This window comes from Lemur catta, chromosome 6 (assembly GCF_020740605.2).
Source record: "Lemur catta isolate mLemCat1 chromosome 6, mLemCat1.pri, whole genome shotgun sequence".
Classification (NCBI taxonomy): Eukaryota; Metazoa; Chordata; class Mammalia; order Primates; family Lemuridae; genus Lemur; species Lemur catta.
In genome coordinates, this window is record NC_059133.1 from 34,930,212 (window position 1) to 34,958,083 (window position 27,872).

At 33.4% G+C, this 27,872-nt stretch overlaps 1 protein-coding gene across 1 annotated transcript in view; it reads right to left on the reverse strand.

The window, feature by feature from the left end:
- Positions 1-208: 208 nt before the first annotated feature.
- The window catches only part of OTOGL (otogelin like), a 133,300-nt gene continuing 105,636 nt past the window's right edge, over positions 209-27,872 (reverse strand). The window contains exons 42-58 of the mRNA XM_045553306.1: positions 26,962-27,151; positions 24,089-24,303; positions 19,907-20,048; positions 18,824-19,009; positions 16,300-16,512; positions 15,761-15,865; positions 15,338-15,445; positions 13,355-13,456; positions 12,925-13,029; positions 12,792-12,832; positions 10,180-10,243; positions 8,866-9,044; positions 8,294-8,398; positions 6,929-7,048; positions 5,574-5,619; positions 2,455-2,534; positions 209-1,784 (exon numbers count right to left, since the gene is read on the reverse strand). Of these exons, the coding sequence (XP_045409262.1) occupies positions 1,584-1,784; positions 2,455-2,534; positions 5,574-5,619; positions 6,929-7,048; positions 8,294-8,398; positions 8,866-9,044; positions 10,180-10,243; positions 12,792-12,832; positions 12,925-13,029; positions 13,355-13,456; positions 15,338-15,445; positions 15,761-15,865; positions 16,300-16,512; positions 18,824-19,009; positions 19,907-20,048; positions 24,089-24,303; positions 26,962-27,151 (2,202 nt within the window). The 3' untranslated portion in view covers positions 209-1,583. The remainder of the gene's footprint in view (positions 1,785-2,454; positions 2,535-5,573; positions 5,620-6,928; positions 7,049-8,293; positions 8,399-8,865; positions 9,045-10,179; positions 10,244-12,791; positions 12,833-12,924; positions 13,030-13,354; positions 13,457-15,337; positions 15,446-15,760; positions 15,866-16,299; positions 16,513-18,823; positions 19,010-19,906; positions 20,049-24,088; positions 24,304-26,961; positions 27,152-27,872) is intronic.

A 27,872-nucleotide genomic window follows, 5' to 3' on the forward strand; every position in this document is an offset into this window, starting at 1 on the left:
GAAATGGAAACAGTAGTATGTAAAAGCAAGTCGCCCAACTCAAGCTTGATCTTAGCCCATCAGGCCCCAGTATTTGCTTTTCAGTGCAACTTTGCTATTCTTATTTATTATACTTATTGATGTTTGACTTCATTTGATACCCACAATTGCACTAAGTAGATCATTCACTCCTTTATATCGAGGAGGAAACTCAGACAATTATACACTATAGCTGGCAAAGAATTTGGGGATTTGCGAAGATCTCAGGACATATTCCTTGCAAATGTCAATAATCTACTGTATTTAAAAAGTGCAGCATTTGACTGTAGAATTATTAATACATTCAGATAATTTTATTTCATTCTTCATTGGCAAAACAGCAGCATTAACAGCAAAATAGCACGCAACTTCAATAATATGCAAATACATCTTAAAAATCAGATGTTAATGAGATAGCAAGTAACTACCTGTTAAATAGTAGCAATATATTTAGTAGCCCTTTTAATGGTATAAAAAATAGAAGCTCAAGATCTCCCTCCTCTACTTAGCAACTGATGTTATCTCCTTGCCCCTTATTATTGGGATATCAGTGTATGGGGGGCATTTTTTACAACATGTTGAGCTTAAAATTTTTAATAGAATTCAATGCAAACTCTTTTAAGAATGAAAGATTCTCTAATAGACATCTTACTATACTATTTAAAATAAAAGAACATAGGACTGGAATGAAAGAGACCTAGAACTTAATCCAACTGTGAACACTGGATTATTCACTGAATAAATTTGTACAAGTCACACAGCTTCTCTGGTTATATATTACACCCACATGAGTGGAATTTGCCATAACATCCCTAATATTTATTCAGATTTTAAATAATCTAAAATCCCATAGTCTGATGATTTGTCTCTAAGCATACCAGTTTTATGGCTATCTAGATGCCAATTCTAGCTGATTACATTTACTAAAGGTTAAAGATTAAAGGGTGTCCTTTTTGTAATTTTTATTTCAAAATATTAGGGGGTACAAGTGTTCTTCTTACATGGATGAATGGTATAATGCTGAAATCAGGGCTTTTGTTGTTCTCATCACCAGAATAGTGTACACTGTACCCAAGAGGTAAATTTTTATCCCTCCACTCCCTCCGACCCTCCCCTCTTCTTAGTGTCCAATGTCCTTTATACAACTTTATGACCATGTATATGAAAGGGTGTATTAGACTGGATAGCTATGGCAGACTTTGCAAATCAAAAAAAAAAAAAAAAACTATTGAGTGGAATTGAAGGAATTTTGCAAAATAACCTTCTAATTGATGAGAATATTTCAGATCTGCTCCATATTACAATTTTATACATCACAGCGTTTCAGCTGAACAACTTGCAACCATTTTATTCTCTATAAAAGAATAAAGCAATAAATCTAATTTTGCTATTTGAGCTGTATATATTTTGTACCAACTGTTAAACTGCCAAACAGTATACTGTTTAACAAAATTATGAAAAATATTGTTAAACAGTATAAATCTGCCAAGTGCCTAAGTAACAGTGATAGAAGTTGACTCTATTTGACAATATGGTGTTGTATAGAGTTTTTGAAATCTGAGAGTTTAACTCCACTGGCATGTGCAATCTACAGGTTCCTGGAGAGTGTACATAATTTCAGTGCCATTTCCTGAGCAATACAGAGGCACAGTCAAGTTTCTCACTCCATTTTCACGACAGCACTTGCAGAATCTTAGGTGACTTTCAATATTGATGTTATATATGGTAGCTGATGGGCATTTTCCATCACAAGATGCAACATTTATCTGTAAGGAGAGAGACGAGAAAAAATGTAGTAAAATTTTTAAAACCCTGGTTATTATTCAATTACACTAAGAAGTCAGATGAAAGAAAGGCTTTCATCCTCATCATTTCAACACTCAACCTTCTGCATGTTAGAAAATTGTCGTAAATACTAAGTTGAAACAACTCACATAAGTTAAAGGGCTGTTTTATGGCAATGGCCAACATAGCAATGCTGACATAACTCAAGGCATGAAATGTGCCCACAAAGCTAGACATAAATATGGAACATGTTAATCATAACCTAATGATTCTATTGTCACCTGTGTTATGTCATGACTCAAGTAGACTATAGAATTGGACAGGTTATATTAAAGGGGCAAAATTAAAAGTAGGGCTCTTTTTGTTGAATAAAATTTTATAGTTAAGATAATATATAGTCAAATATATTTAGATTTAACTTCCATCTCTCTGGATTGCAATTATCATTCAAAACTGTTGATTATGCTAAGAATAATTCATACTTCTTCACATGCAGAATGTTTTAATATTAGAATGTAGGAATAATTTCAAAGTTAAATATTATAAGTGTTAGCATTTTGTTGGCTTACAAACTTATTATTAGTTCTGTGACACACATACTTCTGAAAAGATGTATGCCCTTTATGTAACAAATGATATTTTTCTACTTACAGGGCTTTGGCTCACACAGTCCTGTTTCCTTATGATTGATTTAATGATCACTTTCTGGCATATTCTTTCTTCTCGTTTGCCTAATAAAATATAAAATGTACTTATTCATCAAAAGGCCTATGTCAAATTGCTTCTTAATTCAGTTAAACATATGAATATATTTATAATTGAAAATTGATATATTTATATGAAATACATTCCAGTTTTAACAGATATTTAAGACTCCACTCTTACACATTTTATGTGCAATATTTACTTTTACCTATTTTAAGTGGACTATCTTATGTTTTCTAGCTTTATACTTATTTATTTCTACTTTTTATCTTATTGTCTTAGAATAATTATCATAATCATAAATTGAAAATATTTTATGCATGTGATAATGCTAACATCATATGTATGTTTAATTTTCAGAATGAACCATAGTATAAGTAAATATATGTATACATAATTAATGCATAAGTACACATATACATTTAATTTTAAAATAAAAATCAAGAGATTTAAAATCACATTATCTAATGAATACAAACATAAAATAATTCAAAAATGTAATTGAATTATTTATTAACCATATTGAAATATATGGATGAGTCATACTTGATTTTATGGCTCTGAAATGGTCCCATTATGATTTCAAATGAAAACCCTTTGTATTCATTCATAAAATATTAATGAGTCTGTGTGATGGATTATTGCTTAATAATACACCTAAGAACATATATTTAATGCTATATGATAGTGGATGTAATCTTTGAATCAAATCCTAGCACTCTGGGAGGCCGAGGCAGGTGGATCACTCGAGGTCAGGAGTTCGAGACCAGCCTGAATAAGAGCGAGATCCTGTCTCTACTAAAAAAAAATAGAAACAAATTATCTGGCCAACTAAAAAAAATATATAGAAAAAATGAGCCGGGCATGGTGGTGCATGCCTGTAGTCCCAGCTACTTGGGAGGCTGAGGCAGTAGGATTGCTTAAGCCCAGGAGTTTGAGGTTGCTGTGAGTGAGCCTGATACCACATCACTCACTCTAGCCTGGGCAACAGAGCGAGACTCTGTCTCAAAAAAAAAAATCTTTGAATCAATATGCAAAAAACAAATTCTCACCTCACTCTGTTACTAACTTGCTTCACCCATATAAAAAGGGTAAGTTTGGAGACAGACACATACAAGAAGGAACACATGTGAACGTGAAGTTGGCCATCTATAAGCCAAGGAGAAAGGCTTTAAGCAAATCTCTTCCTCACAGCCCTCAAAAGGAACCAACCCTGTTAACTCTTGGTTTTGGATATCCAGTCTTCAGAACTGAGGCAATACATTTCTGTTGTTTAAGCCACCCACTTTGTGTTACTTCGTTACAGCAGTCCTGCAAACTAATAGAATTACAAAGTAGATGTCATACCATCTCATGCTGAACTTGTTTGTTTGTTGTAGGTGCATATGTATATGTTGAATTTGGCTTTTCACATGCCCTATTTATAAAAACTCAGTCATTCTTCATTCTAGCCCAGCTACTAATCAGCAGAGGGCATCATTCAGCCTCTGCCCTCTCCTAAAACTTGTTTTCGTGATGTTCCAGAATATCAAAAGCAGTTAAGAAGCAGCCTCTGAAATCAGGCCCGGCGTAGATTTTCAGCATTACTGCTCAAAAGAGATAGGACTTGGACAAATTACTTAACCCCCTCTAAAATTAAAATCAGAATAATGTCAGAACCTATTTCATGGGATTTTTTTTTAAGGAATAAATATTGTGTAGAAAACTTAGGAGAGTTCTTGATTTATAAGCTGTACTATGTTCAGTTGTATATATTATAACTATGTTGTATCAATATTTTAATGCATTCTAATATTCTGTTCAATATGACTGTACAGCTCTAAATAGACAAGACTCTTACATATTCATAGGACTTCATCCTTCATGAAAGAAGTTCAGAAATCTCCCTTAAGAGTCATGCCAATTTGTACCTAAGAATCCATCCCTATACCATGGCATTATTAACTTGTACTGGGTTGTGTCCCTTACCTGAAAACTTCTCTAAACAATTTTAAAATTACTATCTCTGCCAATTTTCTTAAAACTCTTATTTTTATATTGATATAAATGCATGAACACTTTAAAAGCAAAAATGATATGGTCTTATGAATAGACTTCCATTCTATCTCAGTCCTTAAAATCATTCAACATCACTATGAAATAAACCTTATAATTCAAACTAATATAAAACAGATTGAATTCACATAACTTTAATTATCAAAATAATCATGGGAACTTTTACATAAAGAATATACATACAGGCTGGGTGCAGTGGCTCATGCCTGTAATCCTAGCACTCTGGGAGGCCGAGGTGGAAAGATCGCTCAAGGTCAGGCGTTTGAGACCAAGCCTGAGCAAGAGCGAGACCCTGTCTCTACTAAAAATAGAAAGAAAATGATCTGGGCAGCTAAAAATATATATAGAAAAAAAAGTAGCCAGGCATGGTGGCGCATGCCTATAGTCTCAGCTACTCGAGAGGCTGAGGCAGAAGGATTGCTTAAGCCCAGGAGTTTGAGGTTGCTGTGAGCTTGATGCCATGGCACTCTAGCCCAGGCAACAGAGCGAGATTCTGTCTCAAAAAAAAAAAAAAAGAATATAAATACAATTCACTAAAATGGCACTTCCCAAATTTATTGTATGGAACCATAAACTTGTTATTGTTCAAATAGGTTTGGAAAATACTACATTCCATATGTGCTTTCTTATTGGAGTCACAATGCCATCTCACTGTAACCTACTTAACTTTGTGTAAGTTCAGCATGTTCCAAAAAACATTGACCATAAGATATTTTAACTTAAAATCTATTAAAATCCTATGCAGTACCCTTTGAGACATACCACAATAAATTTCCAATATTTAAATTAAAATTAATCTCAATTAAAGCACCTTATTCACACTCCAGAAGATAAAGACTAAATTGCAAAGTTATCAACCACATGACAAAAAAAGCTTTAAGTAACATACTTTACAAAATTTGTTTGCCTCTTTGCATTAGAGGAACTGAATTTTATGAGAAAAAATATGGCCGTCAGGAGTAATTAAAACCAATCTACCAATTTAATGCATGGAATGTATCTTCACTTACAGATCTTACAACAGCCTTCATTATAAAGCTTTACAATCCCTTCATTCTAGGAAGAGAGAAAAGGAATACAGTCAATAAATACAATGTTCATCCATTTCCTCTTAGACTAGAAATAGAAAACTAACTTTCCTAACAGTTTTATTAAACATCACAAAGAACTATTTCTAATAAGAATTTCTTTCTTTAAAAAATTAGAAACAGATTTTTATTACATTATTTCTACATTAGCAATATGAATAAGTGCAAAGAGATTACCCTACTTTAAAGAATACTTTTTAAATGCCACAAAATATTTTTGCCAAAAGAAAATAAAAATAGCTATTCTAAATAGAGGCCATCATATATTTTAAATCCTTGAAATAGCCTCAATTATGTTTCTGAAGATAATTATATTCTGAATGTTAAAATATAATATCTTTTTCTTTAATATTTTATTATTCAAAAAAATCCCCTACCTCAGGATGACTCCTGACTAAGCCTAAATTAATAAAATTTTATTGATTAACTTTTATTGATTAGGAACTCTTAAAATAATTGCAAATTGCTTTAGTAACCTGCCAATTGCGATTAAAATAAAAGAATAATTTACGGTATAAAAATGAGTCTGTGATATAAGATGATGCTTAAGTTTCTTTCCAGAGCTGACATTCTGTGACTTTAGTATATGTTATATTTAGCTAGCCATCATCATTGAAAAGGTACATCTTGAAAAAAAAATCAGTGAAACTATTTTCTCTACACAACAGAATGAAGCTCACTTTTCATTAGGAATTATTATTGCCCAGATAATTAAAACTATTTTTAAAAACTTTAAAAATAAACAATGAATCACTTTCAAAAATCTCCTCTGCCAATAGGCTCTTCTCTGAGAGAATAGGTAATTGATAAAGTAAAGGAGTGCTATTACTTATGCTGACTTCTCCCGTGGCCTGTAGTCTGAAAACTAAAGCAAATGTCATATAGGCCAGCATGTACTAAAGGGTGAGTGACATCATAAATCTGGAGGTTTGTTTAAGAAAGTAAATTGGCCAAACCTCTGATTCATTATCTTATTAATCCATACTAAAAGGGAGGCCAGGTCTGCTGACAAAATGGTTTTGCAATGATCCTTGGATCTATACACAAAAACCCAAAGATAGCAAAATGTCCATTCATGGAGAATCAAAATTATTTGGAACACCTCAAAACAGCAAACTGAAGAAATACAATAGAGCTTTTATTCATGCACAAAAGTAAAATATTCAACATAATGAATAAGCTATAATGTAAGTTGGACATTATAATGGAAAACATTAATGTGTATTTTCTAAGTTGTATTTCATACTAAATTTTCTTAGATATAACAAAATACAAACCATTTTGCATTCAGTCTCATTAAAAGGGGGACAGACCATACTGTAGTTCAGAATCATAGCACCTTCATCAGTCTTAACACATTCATATGTGGTGCAATTATAGTGCCAAGTACTTCCCTCCTAAAAACAAAAGAGAAAGTTACTATTTTGCATACTTAAATCTCCCATTTTTTTATGTAGAATATTTCTTATCCTCCTGAATAAATATCAAAAGTCAAATCAAGATGCAGAGAGCTTCTTGTAACATAAAATGTTTCATCTTAAAATGTCTCCAAATTTATCTAAAATGATTAAAAATACATATATGTGTATTGTGTGTGGTTGTATATGTTAGGTTTTATACAAGAACTGAGATGTAAATGTGAAGTGAAGCAATAGAGGGGAAAGAAGCAAATAGGTAACTGTTTGTACTACAAAATTAATTATATATTTTGGCCAAGTGTCAAAGGTCTTGCTCTAATATTTCCTCACTAATTATAAAACAACAAATCATATTACTCATATTCCTCCTCTCCTAAGATTTGTTTATTCTTCCTTCTACTCCCTTATCACCAAAAAATTTTTAAAAATATTTAAATGAAAGTGTTTATTGACTTATGGTTCTAATTCTGTATACCTTATGGTTATTTTAAAACCTATTCCTATTTTTTAATAAATGTTTAACTATAACTACTGCTTTATTCCTGATTTCAGAATTCCTATTTAAGAATAAAGTTATCTGAAATAATTACACAATTATTAGGCTTAATTGTTGATCTATATTTTTATTTTATAATCCACATTTTAAAGTAAGTCATACTTTGGCTTAAAGATTACTTATGGACAAGTAAAGTATTTTAATAAACCCGATTACTTTCTTTTCTCTACATTCTAAATTTATGAATATCTTCAGTTCTTCTATGAACCTCAATTGGAAAAGATCTGTAAGTTCAAGTATAAAAGCAGATAAAATACTCAAATTTAGGAAACATAGTAATATCTAACTTATCTGAAATTAAAAATTAGCTGTTGCATAGAAATGTTAATTGTTCTTTTTTTTGTAATGATTAGAAATCAGTATTCCCCAAAACCCATTTCTTACATCTGGAAAACAAAACTGAGGATCTATGATAAAATAAGTTTGAGAAACAAGTTAAACATGTTTCTTTACAAAAGAAATTATCAGATACTTCAAAATGTAACAAATGTAACTATGTCTTGTGTTGTAAGTGTATTGTATATTCGTGTGTATTTTTTTTTTAGGGGTATGTGCGTGTGGGGGGGGGACATTTTCCAAACTTATTTGATTCAAGAATATCTCCTTCAGAAAGTAGCACAGAGAGCTACCCTCCAAGGAACATATTTTAGGAAATAAAAAATTCATACCTCATATATAACTGATGTTCCATTTTCCATATGAAATTTGCAGGATGCATTTTTGCAGGTACCACAACAATCGTAATCACTTGGGGATGGAGTATATACCTGGTGCTGCATATAATAATACATGAATTAGCCACACAATATCAATATTCTTAATGAATTAATTCTGGGGAATTATTTTTTCCCAACATAACTATAAGCTGCCTCCAAATGTCTGTAAGCATGTAAGGTTGAATTTGAGGAGCTTCAAGTAATAACTGACTTTATATAGCTACACTAGAAGTGAAATATATGTTAATCTTTGTATCTAACAGCCAAGATTCTAAGCAGGTGTAACAACTTCAGGTCAAGCAAGCTGGCAAGCTGTAGATAATACGACTCCTGAACACTTTCCTCACACACAGGAAAGTGAAAATCTACAGCATGTAGATATATTACAAATAATTGACTATAGAAAAATATATACTCAAGTATATATTTTTAACTCATGGAGCATTCACTAGTTCAAATTCTGTAGCTGCCATTTTGAGACTCATTAATTACTCTCTTCAGAAGGACTTATAAAGAATACTTACAACATCACATTCTTTTGAACAATTCACCATGGTAAAATTCAGAGTGTGAAAGCCTGTATGGTTATCTTTTTCTTCTAGACACTCTATTGTATAACAAAAGTCCCCTTCCAAGTATTTTATCATAGATTGTCCAGGATTCAATACTGATACTTCTTGAAACACACACACATCATCCTTTTCTAAGAATAGAAAAAATAGTCAACAAGAAAATATGCTACTGAGTTTTTATTAATCTATCACTGGAACTTATATTTTATTAATCTGTCATTGGAGCTATGTTTTCATTGTGATGTGCAAATTTTTCAAAACCAATGAAGATCTTCACCTTTATATATTGTTAATAACCCAATAGTTTACTTAATAATTAATGTAGTACATTTATTCCTTAAGACACAATAAGAAACTGATCTGTAAAATCAACTTCTGTCTACAGTTTGAACTTGTTCCAAAAGCTGTATTTTATAGCAGGCTCCAGAATATGAAATCTCAGGGATGAGAAAACTACTCCCTGCTCCTTCTTTAGGACATATAACATGACCACTGTTGGAGATGGATGTGGAGGTAAAGTCTAATCCAATAATAGCCCTCTTCATGATAGGATTAAATAACATTTCATGTTTATTAAATTATTATTTTCAGAGAAAATTTTCAATTTTCTAGTGTTAAAAAATAAATGGTCATGTATATCATATTTCATGATGGATGTAGCTGATTTAACAATGTGCTATCATATCTTTAAAAGAGGCATATCAGGGTAGGCTGGAAAAGTGAAGAAGAACTCAATTCAGAAGCTCTTTGTGCCTTTCTAACACTGAACTTAAGCCTTCCCTCATATAAAAATACAAAACTTTAAAGCCATTGATCAAAAGGGTTTTTTCCTATTAGCCTATTAATACTTAAATATAATAATTTGTTATTTAATACAAAAATCAACTTTATGCTTTACAATGTTAACATCAATAGCAATAAAATAATGGGCCAAAACTTTATAATTTTGGATGTCTATTTTTTAAAAAAATTAAATATAGCCATATTAAAAAAAGCCCTAGTGTCATCTTTAAAATTCTGTGAAGGCTTTGAAAAAGATTTTCATTTTTCTGTCGTGTTACCAAATTTCTCAGAACATTTAGAGATATTACAAAAGAAGAAACTGAAAAATAATACTATATTTTTATACTCAAATAATGGCAAATGGCTTAAAATGTATAACATTGTACATATTCCAAATACTTTAGATTTTAAATTTATTCATAGTGAAAAACAGATACCTATGCTATTCATTTATAATTTGAAAGTTACAAAAGACATAGTTACCACAGAGATACTTTACACATCCACAGTCACTCTGAAAATTATGGTCTATTGTAGTAAATTCCCCCTATTAGAAAGATATTATTATTATTATTATGTTACTTATCATGTAGCTTATGAAATAACAATTATAAGTATTTATTATATATATACATTTATAATATCTAATAAGTTGTCTACCACCTATAGCAGGTGCTTAATAAATATTTGATAGTGAATAGGCTTCAATTAACCCAGTGGTGACTTAATTAGTAGCCCATGGAAAAAATTCACAATAAATAATGTGACCATGGCTCACTCAATCTCTCTAAACTTTAATTTCCTTATCTGTTAAGTGAGTGAAGGTGGACAGGATGATCTTTATGAGATGTCCTAACTTTGAAATTATATCATTTGATTCTGAGCTTCCAGAGGACAATCAAAGATAACACTTGCCAACCCTGGGAACTTCGCTTCTTGGAAACGTTCTTGATCTGCTCTATAGAGGTGGTCCAGGGCTCTGATGTCTACATCTAAGCAAGGCTGCGGTGGCATATAGAGCAGTCAAAGAACAGTATAGTAGAGTGGTTAATAGCATAGTCTTAGGAATGGGACTGCCTTTGTGCCAATCCTGGCTCTGGTACTTACTAACTGATTTAGGGCACATAACTTAACCAATATGCTCCTCACTTCCCTCGTCTATAAAATGGGGATAATAATACTGCTTACCTATTTGGATTGTTGAGAGAAATAAGTGGATCAATATGTGTGAAGAGCTTAGAATAGGGCTGACACGCAGAAAGTGCTATATAACCTTTAGCTGTTAGTAAATTGTTGTCATGAGAGATACTCAAACTTTGCCCTATTGGGAATGATACAGATTCCTCCAAGCAAGCACATGACCATGCTTAAAGTTTCAAGAATTGTATTATAAGCATCAGCTTATCCTGAGTGCATTTAATTTTCATATGGCATGAATAATAAAATGAATTTGATTCTTTATAAAAATGAATGATTCAAATAAATTCATAGCAATATATACTTTTTCCTGTAAGCTAACAACATCTTACTTTTTATGGTGTCTTATAAGTTGTAAAGTAGTTTCATAAACATTAACTCATTTGAAGTTTTAAGACTTTACAATAAATAATGTGACCATGGATTAGACAATTCCAATGGGACTGGAAACAAACAGAATAATGGAGTTAAAAATAATAAATCAAATTCTCCCAGTGTATAAGCTACTCCAAATATTTTAAAAGGATGTATTAGGCTCACACTAACTCTTTTAGGTCACTTACCCATGTGTTTTTTAATAGTTAAAGCTATATGCTCACTTTGTCCTCTCAAGCTTAGGCTTAAATATTCTATTCTTCCCTTCTATACTTATTTCCTTTGAGACCTTAATCATCTACTTAGTTACACTGTTATTGTAAGTTGCCCATTTCACTGAGAGGAAATACCTTGATTGCTCTACCAACATTTAATATTACATGAAATATAATGGTAATTTTCTACTCCCAAGTGAGTATCACTCTCCTTTAAAGTAAGTAGCAAAATCACTTTAGGCTGCTTCTACTTTCTAGTTATTATGAATAGTGCTTCTATGAACATTTGAGTATTTGCTTTTGTGTGGACATATGTTTTCATTTCTTATGGCTATATACTTAGAAGTGAGATTGCTGGGTTATATGGTAGCTCTATGTTTACCCTTTGGAGTAACAGCCAAGCTATTTTCCAAAGCAGCTGCACCATGTTACTTTGCCACTAGCAGTGTATGAGGGTTTCGATTTCTCCACATCCTTGCAAACGTGTTATTTTCTTTTTAGCAGGTGTGAAATTGTATCTCATTATTGTTTTGATTTGCATTTAAATGATGCTTAATGATGTTAAGCAAGCATCTTCTTATGTGCTATTGGTCATTTATATATCTTATTTGGATAAATGTCTAGGTATATCCATATAATGAAATATTATTTAACAATAAAAAGGAATGAAGTAGTGATATATGCAACAACATGGATTAACCTTGAAAACCTTACGCTAAGTGAAAGGCACCAGACATAAAAGACCACATATTATATGACTTCCTTTATATGAAATATACAGAATAGGAATATATAGACAGACAGAAAGCAGACTAGTGATTTCTGAGGGCTGGGGAGCTTAGAGGGAAATGAAGAGTGACTGCTAACAGGTACAGTGTTTCTTTCTGGGGGTGATAAAATTGCTCTAAAATTTTTTTAATTCAGGGTATTATGGGGGTACAAACATTTTGGTTGCATGAAATGCATTTGCCTCACTCAAGCCAGGGCTACAAGCGTGTCCTTCCCCCATACAGTGTGCCCTGTTTCCATTAGCTGTGGGTTTACCCTCCCCACCCTCTCTACCGATTGTGTTGATGGCTGAACAACTCTGTATGTTAAAAAATAACATACTACACATATTTATATATCAAGTAAAATATTTTGTTGACCATTCTCTAATATCAGAGCATATTATGTTAACCTACTTAAAAGTATAATTTAATGAGGATAATTTCATTAACTCTGAGAAGAACTCAGAAATGAAACAGATACAGAAAGAATAAACTGATTTAAATAATATGACAAGCCAATCAAAATATATGTTCTTACCACTTCACAAGTTGGCATAACAAGGTTTTCACAGTTACATTCTAAAAGGCAAAAATCAACAACATATTTATTTAATAAATTGATCAGCATAATCAACTTATTGGAATAAAACTTTAATATGAAAATTAGTTACCACAGTGCCATGTTGGACAACAAAGACCAGATACATTTTCTTTCACAAGATTCATATCTTCTGCACAGGTGAGTAGTGGCACAGGGCAAAGATTTGGCTCACAAACTAAAAAGAAAAATTAAATGGATAAAGAGTGATTTCACGTAATTGCCGTTTCTCATTATCCACCATTTAGTTCACTGCCATAACTGATGTAGTGCATGAATTCACATTTCCCAAGTGCTGCCTCTCCCACCATCTGATTGCCATGTGTTGGTGAAGATAAAATGAATGACTTATTAGCAGGTGCAACAAGAGTAGTAATGTGAGAACAGCTCATCAAGTGAAGAGCACTGAAAAAGGGTCTGGTATCATGGTACAACCAAGGTGCACTGGACTTCTTAAATATTGGACACTTCTAAATATTTTAAATTAGTTAAGATACACTTACCACAGTAATACTGAGGACAACAGAAGTGTGTGGTATTAAGATCTACTGTGAGAAATTCCCCATCGGTACATAGTGGAACAGGTTCAGTGCAAGATTCACAAACTAAAGGTGAAACAAAAAGCCAGAAGTCATAGCTGAACTAAAACAAATTAATTATTAATCCATAATATCACAGACAAATCAAATCAAAATAAAATGCATCATATTTAATATAATAGGAAATAAAGAAAATAAAACATATCTTCTTATTTGGTCAGAAAAACCATAATACTGAGTATATTGCTTTATGTTTTCCAAGCACAATGACATATAGAACACCATCTTATCAGAAAGATAGAGCATTCAGACTTCGGGGTAATTTGTTCTCACTAGGATCAAAATATCATTGATTTATTTATTTAAGTTTTGTTAATTCACTACCCTCAATTACTTCAATTTATGGATGAACAATGTAGTAGGCACTTGTTCTTCTAGGCTGCTCAGTATCCCCTCCCAACTTTGATAACAACTCTCTGAATGACCATGAAGAAATGCCTCACCCACATAGTCTTGGAGTAACTGTCAATAAGGGTGCCCCACACCACTAGGCCACTGTGTAGGAACAACCCACATTGGACTAATCAGAACTGCTTTCAATGGAATTTGAATCACATATAGAGGAACACCAGGGTAAGAAATAGATGGAGCTGGTTCAATCATTAGAGATCTCCACCTTGCGCGTCTGGTTCTCTCATTCCTAGGGCTTGTGTGCTCTGCTTCATCTTGATTCTTCCTCAAAGCCTTCCAATAACTGGTTGTGCTTAAGCTAGCCAGAATCAATCAGCCTTTGCTGTTTGCAGTTAATGAATCTTAACTGATTCAAGAGGATGTGTTTTGATTTCATCTAAGCATTTGACAAAATACAGCACCCTTTTATGATAAAAACCCTCAACAAACTAGGCATAGAAGAAACATATCTTAAAATTATAAAAGCCATATATGAGAAACACTCAGTATGATGTTTCTTATATACTGAATGGGGAACATCATACTGAACAGGGAAAAGTTGAAAGCGTTCCCTCTAACAAGTGGAACAAGATAAGGGTGCCCACTGTCACCACTTATATTCAACACAGTGCTGGAAGTCCTAGCCAGAGCAATCAGACAAGAGAAAGAAATAAGAGTATCCAAATCGGGAAAGAGGAGGTCAAATTATTGCTTTTTGCTGATGATATGATCTTGTATCTAGAAAATCCCAAAGACTCCACCCAAGAGACTCCTATAATTGATAAATAAATTCAGCAAAGTCTCAGGTTACAAAATCAATGTACGCAAATCAGTAGCATTTCTATATATCAATAACAGTAAAGCTGAGAATCAAATCAAAGACTCAATGCCATTCACAATAGCTACAAAGAAAATAAAATGCTTAGGAATATACTTAACCAAGGAGGTGAAATCTACCTTAACTACCAAAAAATCTTTGATATTTCATTTGATATGGAAAATAGAGAATTTTTACTTTTCATTGTCCAGTTCACCAAATAGAATATTTAGCTTCAGTCATTTCCCAGACATACTTTGTTTCTATAATTCTCTTTTGACATTGATAGCTCACACATGATATACAGAAGATAAAGTTTTAAAGTGGTCCTATAATGTCTTAGCAGAGCCCATTTATTCTAACTGATTCTTCAAGGAAAGCCAGTGCTAAATTTTTCTTCAAAAAGAACTAGGCTTTGGGGAAAAAAACTCAATTTTATTATCTCGGTCATGATTGGACTGATGTAGTCTCTGCTGGACGGGGAAGTTACTGATTGTAATTAATTGCCAAGAGTTATTTAAAATGCCATACTTTATTTTCTACAGTTCTTGTTCAGTTGAATTCCTATGAGTATAACATTAAAATATTGGTTACCATCAGTTCCATGAAATTCACATCAAGTAAAAGATTTTCCTTAGATCATCCATCTCCTTTCAAGAAATTGTCTCTAGAATACTCACTACAGACAGGAGAAAAACAGCAAGGTTCTTCCTGTTGAACTTGAATCATGAATTGGTCCTCTCTGCATTCTGGTGTTGAAATATTGGGGCATTTCAATGGGTCACATTCTGCATAAATATAAAGATATTTGACAATTTGTATAGAGTGAGATGTAAAATAAATAGTGTTTAGTTCTCTTTGAATTTGTAATAATTAACTTATATTTAAAGGTAATTTTAGTGAAAATATATAAGAAATAACACTTTATATATTTATATTTACACATATTTATAAAGAAAATACAGGTTTAAAAAATTATCTTTAGCAATACAACTCCACAATCTTTTCTAATAAATCATTTCATTGGAGACAGAAAAACGAGAATCTAATCCTTTATTCTGAATGAAACAATGAACCTTTATTTTTCCTAATTTATTACTCACCACATTTGTACTGTGGACAACAAGAAAGAGGGCTGTAGCCAACAATCAATTTTTGACTATTTGTACATGTCGGAATGGTAGTTTCACACAAAGTCATGTCACATCCTAGAAATAAAAAAACAAAGTATTAAAATATTAGTGAACATAACTAAAATCTTGTGCTGCTAACTCAAAAGCAGGGAAATGAATCTCACTATGCATGTTTTTACACTGTAATTGAACCCATTCAGCTCACAAAATGAACCATATGTGAAAAGGCAGCAGCTTTCAGATTTGCCTATTAAGCTCTTTCACCTCTGACTGTCATAAATCAAAGATTCCCAGATCCTTTACCTTGTTGTGTATTGCTGAATATTATTAACTGCTAACAGCTAGAGTTTTGTGTGTATATTTACAAAATCAACAAAACCACAATATTGCAAAATTGCTTTGATATGGCATATTTTTTTACACAAAGCGTCATACATACCCTGCTTTTTCACAAAGAACAGCAACATATGCTGTAGAATTAACTGACTATGAGGCTTCTGCATACATACCACAAACTTCCCTTGAACAGCAGGTCCACTTATCAGTGATGCCTATAACAACCTCAGCTTCTCGTTCACAAACTGGAGAGGGCTCTTCATCACAGTCAGGTTCTATAGGAATAATACTTCCATTCTCCAGACATTTGTATAAGGCACATTCATCAATGCCTCCATTCCAAATCTCCCCAGCAGTGCGGGGTTGGTCTTCACTATCAGTGCATGCTTAAAAAGATCAACAATGTTATACCACTCATAACCTGGGCACTAAAATAAATCAAGCCATCATATTTTGGTTTCAGACAGTGACATGGTCCAGCAATATAGATGATATGTCACAAATTATTCTTTCTCAGGTTCCTCTTTTCTTTCATCACCCACCAGCTTACAATTTTCTTTAATGAAAGTTTTTATATAGTCCCCAGAAAATATTTTCCCTTTTACCACCATCTGTAAATTTGTATGTATTCTTCTATAAATAAGATGATCTATGACTTATTTTTGATACATTTTAACTCTTGTTAATATAATTTTTTTAGCTTGAACAAACTCAGTAATGTAAATTTAAATTAGTTTTAAAATAGTAACTGTTAAAAATGATGGTGTTAGAAAACAAAATAGTCCCTACTTCACATTAACATTTATGTCATATGAAAATTTAAAATATTATTGCTTTAAAATCTAAAAGTTGAAAGTAGGCAATCAAGCAAAATATCATTTAGTGCCTACTAGTTTTACCTAAAAGTTTTATTTTATGATAAATATAGTCTTCTAGTAATTCTTTTAAGGAGTGATAAATGTAAACCATATTTCCAGTTTCCAGTGAATTTCTCTTTTCCTATCTACTAGCAAACCAAACCTCACAGATCTCTAAAGAACAAATATATGCACACTTATGTATTCTCAAATTCTTCCAGATACTTTCTACACTGGCAAACACATGCTTGTTTCTGAAACTATATATGCATTTCACTTCTACTTGCCTTCTTCTTTAGTTTTAGCTAATTCTCTTTTCTTCTGACCATAATGAAGAGCCCTATAACTCACAGAAGACTGTGCTGCAATTTTCTCAGTTTTTGCACTTTTTGCATCTGCCACCACCATTAAGACAATGCATCAAAATAAAATGGTTTGAGAATGAAATTAGAAATATTAAATGTTTCCCCCTAGTGTCTTAGTCCATTTGTGTTACTCAGAATACCAGGCCAGGCGCAGTGGCTCATGCCTGTAATCCTAGCACTCTGGGAGGCTGAGGCGGGAGGATCACTCAAGGTCAGGAGTTCGAGATCAGCCTGAGCAAGAGCAAGACCCCATCTCTACTAAAAAATAGAAAGAAATGATTTGGACAGCTAAAAATATATGTAGAAAAAATTAGCTGGGCATGGTGGCACATACCTGTAGTCCCAGCTACTTGGGAGGCTGAGGCAGTAGGATTGCTTGAGCCCAGGAGTTTGAGGTTGCTGTGGGCTGGGCTGACACCACAGCCCTCTAGCCCAGGCAACAAAGCAAGACTCTGTCTCAAAAAAAAAAAAAAAGAGAATACCAGAGACTGGGTAAATTATAAAGAAAAGAGGTTTATTTAGCTCACAGTTCTGCAGGCTAGGATGGGCAAGAGGCCTGGTGCCAGCATCTGCTCAGCTTCTGGTGAGGGCTTCCTACTGTGTCATAATATGGCAGGTTAAAGGGGAAGTGGACATGTGTAAAAGTGACCAAACATGAGGATGAACCTCCCTTTATAAAAACTCACTCATGTGGGAACTAATCCATTTCTATGAGAACTAATCTAGTCTCACGAGAGCCAGAACTCGCTCACTACCATAAGAAGGCATGAATCTATTCATAAAGACAGTGCCCCCATGATCCAAATACTTCCCACTGGGCTCCATCTCCCAACACTTGCCACATTGAGGATCAATCTTCAACATGAATTTTGGTAGAGACAAATCACATGCAAATCATCGTACACAGACAATAATACTATCTGCCATTTCTCAAGGCACTATGTTAAACGCAAAATGCTTTCCATTATGTTATGCACTCCACACTGACTTTATGGGATAAGTACTATTATTTTCCTCATTTTACAGATGCATAACTTCAGACCCGTAGAAGTAAAAGTGAACCACTAATACATGAAATAACTGGAATTTGAATTCAATTCACAATCTACATTCCTAATTTTTAATTTGCCACATTCTTTCCCAGTTATTATAGGGATAGATAACAATTAAACATATTACCACTGAAGCTCTTAATTTTGTTAACTTCAGTTGAAATCATATTAAAATAAAAGTACAAACTTACTTCCTTTCCAACACCTAGGCTATCTTTGATCAATCTTTATAAGCACATTTCTCTAATATCTAAAAAAGTTTTTATTAGTTTGTTTGCTGAATCCATAAGAAGTCACTTTGTACTTTGCTTCTTTTTTTTTATTTCAGCTTATTATGGGGGTACAAAAGTTCAGGTTATATATATTGCCCATGCCCCCCCATCCCCCCAAGTCAGAGCTTCAAGCGTGTACTTTGCTTCTTACCACATTCTTTCTCTGGAATGCACTGGGTTGAATATGGCCTGTGAAGAATAGTTCCACCTTTGCACACACAGTCTTCTCTTAAATTCAGACATAAAGAGTGTCCATAGAACCATTCGTTCAGGCATGTTCTTGCTTCACAGGTTCGCACACAGGGTTGATATTCCTTCCCCTCTGGGCAACTCAGAGCTATTAATAATAGAGAATGTAATTTGCTAATGATAAAGTAATCTATCTGAATTCTAGTAAAAGAAAGAAATGTCAGATTTCTTTCTGAAAATGAATTTTCCATATTTTAGTCTCTTGAAAGTCCATTTTTCATTTACTATGTAAACATAAATCAAAAACAAACCATCAGTGGATATTTTTGAGCATTTTCCGGGTGTCCACCTAGTATTAGGTGCTATGGTGGGAAAAGTTCATCAGATTTATATCAAATAAATATGACCAACAGGCAGCCCAAGTGTAGCTGGCATAAAGAATCAACTATTAAGAAATTGTTGCTCTATGAAGTGAGAAAAGATAATAGTCTTCTCAGAATAAACATAGAAATATACTTCACAACACAATCAAGTCATAAAAAAGAAAAAAATCATGTATGTTTAATTTTAATCCTTTACTGTCAAAAGAAATTACCATTGCTGAGAGGTTTATAAATGATGTTTTAGAAAATTTGTGTTGATTTTCAATGATTTTAAAAAGTCATACAGTTAAAAAAATGAATACTCAGCTGGTGAGTGTATAAATTGGTACAACCTCAGTGGAGAACAATTTGATAGTGTCTAGTGAAATTGGAGATGGCATATATTCCTGACGAATCAGCAATGCCACTCAAATAGTGATTTCCTCTGGGGGAGGACGGAGGGGAAGACTGGAGAAAGCATACCAGGAGCATCATGTGTAACTGTTTTATTTCTGAAGTTGAGTGATATAACTGGTGTTGTGATATATTATTCTTTCTGCACGTATTTTATGCTTACTAAATTAATTTGTGAAAAGAAAAAGACGAGGAAAGAAAAAAGTGAATGCAAAAAATGGAATGTTAGTTAATGGCTGAAAAATATTATTGGGTTAACAGTTACTTACAACAGTAATCGGGTGTTCTCCACTGAATACAGACGTCAAACTTGTTGCACAGAGCCACATAGGCAGAAAGTGCATCACACTCGTAGTTCCAAAAATAGGTATAATTGATCCACATCTTTTCACAAAAGTTCTTAGGTGAAACCTAGAGATACATTTTGTCTTGAAATAAGTTATATTGTTTTATTTTTCTGAAGGCCCTAAGCTAGACTAAGACTATTGGGAGAAACATATAGTAGTAACTCCCCAAGCCTGATCTCTGGCCTCAATTTATTTCTTCTGAGCTGCAGTATTAAAACTTCTAAGTTCCTTCTGGATATTAGCACTTTGATGTCCAAACATGGCATAATTTGTCCAAAGTAAAAAAAAAAAACAACAACAAATCATATCCCTTCTCCACTTAACCCACAAAAGCTGATTTTTCCGTGTCCTCTACTTATCTATTTATTTATGTACACTTTCACAATTTATTGAGCACCTAACACTGTGCTATACATAAGGATATAAAGTTAAATAAAATAGATATGTTCTCTTCCTGTGGACCTTACAGTTTGAAAAAAACAAAAAGCCTTTGAGTAAGATGAAGAGACACATGCTAAAGAGGATGATTAGAGGAGGGAAGTACTCCAGCTGGGGAAATGGCAAGAATAAAAGCCTATTGGCAGAAAAAAAATCTTGGAACATTAAGAGAGCTGAGAAGAGGCTAGGACAGCTTGGAGCTCAGCAAGGAAGAAGAGCATAGCACAAGAGGTGGCTGGACAAGTAGGGGGGCCAGATTGTAGAGGATCTCATAAGCCCTGGTAAGAAGTCTGGAATGTGCTCTAAATGTGAGTGAAATACACTGAAGGGTTTTAAGTAGAAAAATAACACAATCCTGTTTACATTTTTTAAAGATAATTCTGCCTGCTATGTAGAGATTTGCAAATAAGGATGAAGATTAGTGGGAAAACCAAATTATGAGACTTTATCCTTATACCAGGTAAGAGATGATGGTTGTCTGGATTAAGATGTTGGCATTCACAATGAGAAGAAACATGTGGATATTGAATATATTTTGGAAGTGGAGTCAACATAACTTGGCGATAATGTGGATGGCACAGATTGAGAATTAAGAAGGTAGCAAGTATTTCTTGTTATACCTTGTTTAAGTTAGAAAATCGAAGTCATCCACAATTGCCCCACTCTCCCTTAACACTAACATCTAATCAGTCCTTAAATCCTGCCCATTCTAAGTCCCAAATGCTGTCTCTCCTTTCTAGACGCATAGCTATTCTCACTTGCATGCCCCTGACCAACATAGGGTTTCACCATTTTCCCAAAGCAGATTTGCTTTAAAATCATTCAGCAGGGGTAGGGTGTGGGCGGAAGGAGTGGGGAAGACAGATGGAACAAAAGAGAGCCCATTTGTTAAAAATTGTTGGATCTGGATAAAGACATAGAGGTCCTTATAATGTTCTCTTTACTTTTGTGAATGTGTAATCATTGCCATAATAAAAGTTTGAAACAAACAAGCCAACAAATAAAAAAGTATGCAGCAGCATTCTAATTAGTTTCCCTGCTACACCTGTCTAGTCCATCTTCAGGACTTCCTACAGATCAATTAAGGAAATCATCACATCTCTCCCATTTTTTAGTTCTTAACTTTCTTTTTTTCTTACAACAGGACGTGAACCAAAGTTAACTGTTAGAAGCAGAAGATAGAGGAAGGGAAAATTTATCCCTAGGTTGATTAGAGTTCACCCCAAAGAATTCACTATAAACTCAAAATTTCTTTGAAGTATTTTTGAAGCCATGCAAATTTTACATTCTCATGCTTGATAGTCTTGATAGTATATTTTAAATAAAATAATGTCTTAATATTTGAGGCTTTGGGAGAAAAAGAAATATGCCCTACCTATCTCATTGATCAGTGGGCAATTTGGTATTGCATTCAATTCCTAAGTATCCATTTAAGAAATTTGCAGTGAATTGAGGAGATCTAACATCAAATATCAAGTTCGGCACGAAGGCAATACTATGTCTTCTCCACCTTGGTTTTGCAACATCCAGAAACTTATGTACTTATCGCTATGTGGATAAAAAGAAAACACCTTTTCCAAGGTTGCATGCACTTGTGCCAGAATTATCACTGTATCATGATGGCTAGAATGCAGCTAAAGAAGCTGGCTGAAGATACATCTTCAGGCTACCATGTGTAGAATCCTCATAACCTTTGATAGGGTCTCTTTTACTCTCTCAAGGAAACACTGATATAAAGGCTTTGAGTACTTGGGAGTCTGAAACTGCTATTGGTTCCTACATTCAGTTATTCTTATCTTATTCTTAAGCTTTATTTTTATGGTAGTATGTTTAACTGCTCAATCTTGAAAAAAATATCTGATTTTCCAACATAAGACATAACATGACCTGGTGCTCATTTGTATTTCCAGAATAAACAAAATCATACTTTAAGTAAGCATTAAGGTATTTATTATACTTGTTAGATTAGCCACTTGTGCTAGAGTACAATTCCCCATGTATATTTGGACTTCAGCTTTCTTTTCTTTTGCTGTCAGATTCACTGGAAAGATCCTCATGGACAAGTGGAGGCTATCACAGACTAAATGGTATCCTGTGTTGCCTCACCACGCCTTGACTAGGCAAGCTGAAAATTTCATGATCTAATCAACCTTAAAAATGCAATTTTCAAAAATCATGATGCTTTAAAAAAACAGATTAAAGTGATACTTGAATTTAAAAGTATTTGTTTTGTTTTCATGTTTATGTGCATGTATTTAAAAAGTGTGAACATTTAAACTTTATTTTCATCCAAATCTTGAAGTAAAACTGAAGGTCTAGGAAGATATGCCATTTTTATCCCATGACTTCATATCCTTTGCTTTTTCCCTCTGGGAACTCAGAGGGCAGGTTAACTACAGAGTCCGTACTTCTCCATCTAGCCCAGAGGTCTTTCACGGCAATTTCCTTCCTGACTTGACAATCCCCTTCTTTCCTTCTCAGATTCTTCCCTTCCATACATGTCGCACCAAACTCTTTCAATGTTTTCTTTACATGGCTTTTAACACCAAACTTTCCCTTGCATATACAGTTTGGCCCTTCATACCCAGGAGTTCTGCATCCATGGATTCAACCAACCATGGATCAAAAATATTCAGAAAACAAAACAATAAAAAATAATACAGTGATAAAAAATACAGAATAACAATTATTTACATAGCATTTATATTGTATTAGGTAGTATAAATATTCAAGAGATGACTTGCAGTATACAGAAGGATGTGTGTAGGTTATATACAGATACTACACCATTTTACATAAGGGACTTCGGCATCTATGGATTTTCTTATCTGCAGGGGTCTTGGAAGCAATGCCCCACAGATACTGAGGGAAGACTGTATTTTTTTCTCTGCTTAGATCTCTCTGTCTTCCTCTTTCTTTCCTGGCAAACTCATCCTTCTAAACAGTTCAAAGGTCTAAATCTCCATGAAGTCTTCTCCAAACCTGGACTCCCATGCACCTCTATATTGTATTAACATATCGTAATGTATCTGTTCACAGGCCTGCCTTCCTGCTAGACTCCTCGAGGGCAGGGAGAGGGTTTTATTCATCTTTGTATCACATCTTTGTAACACAGCGCTTAGTATGTGCTAGATGCTTACTAACTTTTAGTCAAATGATTCATGAAAGACCGTATTTGTCCTTTCACTATGGATCATTTTTAACAATATAGATCATTTAAAATATTTACTAACCACTTAAACTCAGAAAGTTAGAGACTAATAGAGACAAATTAAATTGAAAATGTGACAGTCCATTGTAAGTATACACCTGAAAGGCCAGGATAATAAGGAATTGATTAAAGCCTCACTGTCTTGGTTTCTATGCTGGGTAATCAAGTGGCATTGATCTCCTTCTCCTAGAGGTATTTATTTATAGGACAGAGTTTCATTTTTTTGTAAGCTGTATATATAACTCTAATAAAACATAGGAAAAAAAATAAAATCATCCTTCCTGTCTCTGTAAGTCTATAAACAATAAGTGATTCTAAATTCCAAAGCATACTGGCAGAAGGTTTGAGGTTTTGTTCTCTTCAGAAGAACATCATAGCAAGAACAGTAATTTACTGGCTTTTACTTTCAACATATCTAACATGACAATTCTAATCTATGGTAGCTTCCAACTTACTTTATCATGGCATGGAATGAAAACTCTTCTGTTTAATAAATCAATGCATTGACTACAATCATGCTCAGTGCAATTCCTAACAGGTCTTCTCATTGTTACTTCAAATGATTTTTCAATTTCCCAGCTCTCAATAAATAATTCTATGTCTTCCATATTTGTAATAATTGTGCCATTCTGCATCCTTAGATCATCATCTGGATCTTCATTGCAAATTCCTTAAAAGAATATATGACAGAAGGAAAAAATTCACATAAACCAAGTGTAGGCAGCACAACTAAATCAGCTTAGTAATTGATTTTAATTGATTTAAAATGAATTAACTATTTATTGAATGAGTTAACAAATGTATGTGTCCTTTAACTTTAACATTGATAGAATCTTTTAAATTATGTACCTGATTCTTTGATAAAACAATATAGAACTACTTTAACCAGATAAGAAAGAAATCAAAAACCTAGAAATCAAAATATATGAAGAGATCATAGAAGATCAAGAAAGAGGAGGTAGATTCTGCTCCTATGCTCATCCATTATTACCACCATATCCTAATTTCAGAACTAGTTTTTAAGCCTGGCAAGGTACTTCTCAGAATGGGAAACATTTGGTGATTGACCCCTAGGCTTCCATTTCCCTGGAAAAACTCTGCCTGAAAACATTACCTTTCCTTTTAGGAACTACCACTCCAGGCAAAGGCCTTAACTGGCATAAAGGTAATCCTTACTTCCTTGCATTAGTAACTATTACAGGCAATCCAGGCATAAACCAGCCATCTTATAGTAGTCACCTAGACACATGGATTCATTCAACATTAGGAAAACTATTGCCAAGCTCAGGACTTGAACTAGGAATTCTAGGGCACAATCTCCCTTCACTGGGATGACATGACTTGTTGATGGCTATGAGGCTTTGACTTGCTATAGCCTCTAGAGTCCTTGAGGAACACCAGACTGAGAATGAGCTTACTCTTCATCCAGTGTAGTGTGGAGCCAAGGAAAGTACAGAGAAATTGGACCAGAATCCTGATCATACTTTACCTGAATTTCATCCTACATTAAGACATAATTTTTCTTAATTCTCAAGACTCTAGGCTATAAAATATATGAATTAAAATTTTCTTCAAACATCAAATCTTAATCTCCAAAGAGATGTATCAGGATAAATAATGGTTCCTGCCACTGCAGATACCATAGCCATGTAAATGTACAGGATATCAAGCTCAATTTTTTAAAAATTTAAAAACTCAAGCTAAGTGAACTATTCTGTAAAGTAGCTACTTATTTAAGTCTAAATTTTTCTGAAGAAAGATAATTGCTATGAAAAATGTGTTTTCACTGCAACTCCAACCACCACTTCTGCAGATTTCACAGTGCTATATAGAATGAGACATCAATGTAGACCTCCCATTCTGGTATCCATGCTCAATTTGGGTCAAAATCTTATTCACTACAAACTTTTCAGCCAGTACCCAGCCAGTGATCCCAACGGCACCCAGATTTCCCTTTAATATGCCACCCTTATCCTACTGTGGAGGTCATGGAATTTAGAGGGTGACCCTTGGTTAACAAGAAAGTGATCTTAGCCCCTTCTCTACAATGCGTAAATAGGAATCAAGTTATCAGAGTGGCTGTCTATATAAAAGCAAGAACTTGCAGCAAAAGAGAGGGAAAAAACATGAAAATCAAAAATTTACTGAGAAGTAATAAATCATAGAAGAATATGTACATTCCCAAAGTCTCTGAGTTATGACTCAATAACCATTGATTTATTACATATACTCAATAATACCTATTACACATGATAACCTTAAATTACCACAAAAGTTTGTGCTACATTCAGCATACTCTAAATAGGCAAGAAAATGTGTAAACCATTTTAGCAAACTTTCCATTAAATGTTTACATTTTTAAAGAAAAAATTTAGGTATTTCATGTGATTTGTTGAAGGCAATGAGTTAGTCTTATTCATTTTCAAGTTGTCAGCATCAAGCATAAGTGTCACATACACGAGGTGATTCATAAACATTTACTCAATTTAGTGAGGTTAAAATTGATACATTTGTACAAAAGTAACATTTGCTGATTGTGCATACTGAGTGATGTGTTGAATGTTTTACATTAACTTTCACATGTAATCCTAACAACAATCTTAAAAGTAGATATTGCTGTCCCCATTTTAAAGATGAGGAAACTAATGTTTTCTTGAGACCACAGAACTATGAAGGGAATAACTCATGTTCAACTTTCCAGCAGACACCAGAGAGAGTATTCTTTTTATTTTGTTATGTTCTAATTTGTTTCCTTTGACTTAAAACTCTTTATATATCTATATAACATATTACAATATTAAATGTAGGTATAAAGGTATATCTAAGTTTTACACTTCACAATAAAACTAAGACAAATATTCAGAACATTGTGTTCTTTTAAGATAATTTAAACAACTTACCTGATTTTAACCTTTTAATAAAAATAAGGAGGAAGCAACGATATTTAAGCCTTTAAACTTTCTATGCCTCATTTTTATCACTTATAAATTGAGATAATACTAACACCTACTTATTAGAGCTTGTAAGAATTAAGTGAGTTAAAATATGTAAAATCATGCTGATACTTCATTAATGCTTACTAAAAATGACCTGACAGAAATACAAACGGTGTTCTAATATCAGTGGTAAGAATACCCAAAATTATCTGTTATTTCCTGCTTCTTTGCCTACTTGTTGAAAGCCATTGCTTCCTTCAGTAATTACATGGGAACTGAAAGTTAATATGACAGCTCAAATCTGCAAAGTGGGACGATAGGGTTCAAAATGGTACAGTGCAAACAAGAAGAAAATATTAGAAGAAATCAAGATTTTTAGAAGCAGCACTTACCACAAAGTCCTTCTGTATATGATGACAAGTTAAATTGGAAGCCAAAATGAATGTCTACGATTCCTGTAAGATGAGCCCACTTGATAATTAGTCCAGCTGGTGTAGTAATCACATACATTGCACCAGAATCTTCTATGGACAATTCCTGATTTGAAAAGGGCAAAGGCACAACAATAGAATCCACTTCTACCTAAATAACATAAATACACCTGTCAGGAAAATGTTTATTTAAATATACACTCATTAAAATTAGGAAAATACAGATTACTCCATTTCTTCTTATTTAGTAGAAATTATTTTTTAAATTTTTAAAAATTTATTTCTCTTCTGCTTCCACCATAGCTTCCCAGAACCTCTAAGCTCTTTTATTGTTCCTTTTCTGTGCTTTGCCATATTCAGTATTTGTTCTAACCTCATTGCCTTTTATTTTCTGCAAAACTTAACTTTCTTTTATGTTATATATGCTTTTATAACTGTTTCCCTCAGTACATGTTGATTACACCACTACTTTCTAATATGAATTTAAAGTAAAAGTTATTTTCAGGATGTGCTCTTTAATCTAGATTCTTTCTTTAATCTTTCAAGTCAGTGTGTGTTTAACTGTAATGTTCATAACAATCATCTGTCAAGCCTGATAAAATTCAAGATTCCCGGTGATTCTACCTTCTAGGTTTAGATTGAATTCTAGACTGTATTTTTAGCATGTACTCTTGGTAATACCAATGCAGGCAGTCCAAGGATTATACTTTGAAAAACAGTGCTTCAAAGAATGGGAATGACATGGAAGCATGAGCTGTAACTAGCAGTAAATTTCTCAATGTTAAACCTCACCAACCATTCAATTTCTCATCTTTATATCTTGCTCATACTGCTTTCCTAGGGCTGAAACATCCTTCTTCTTCCTCTTTCAT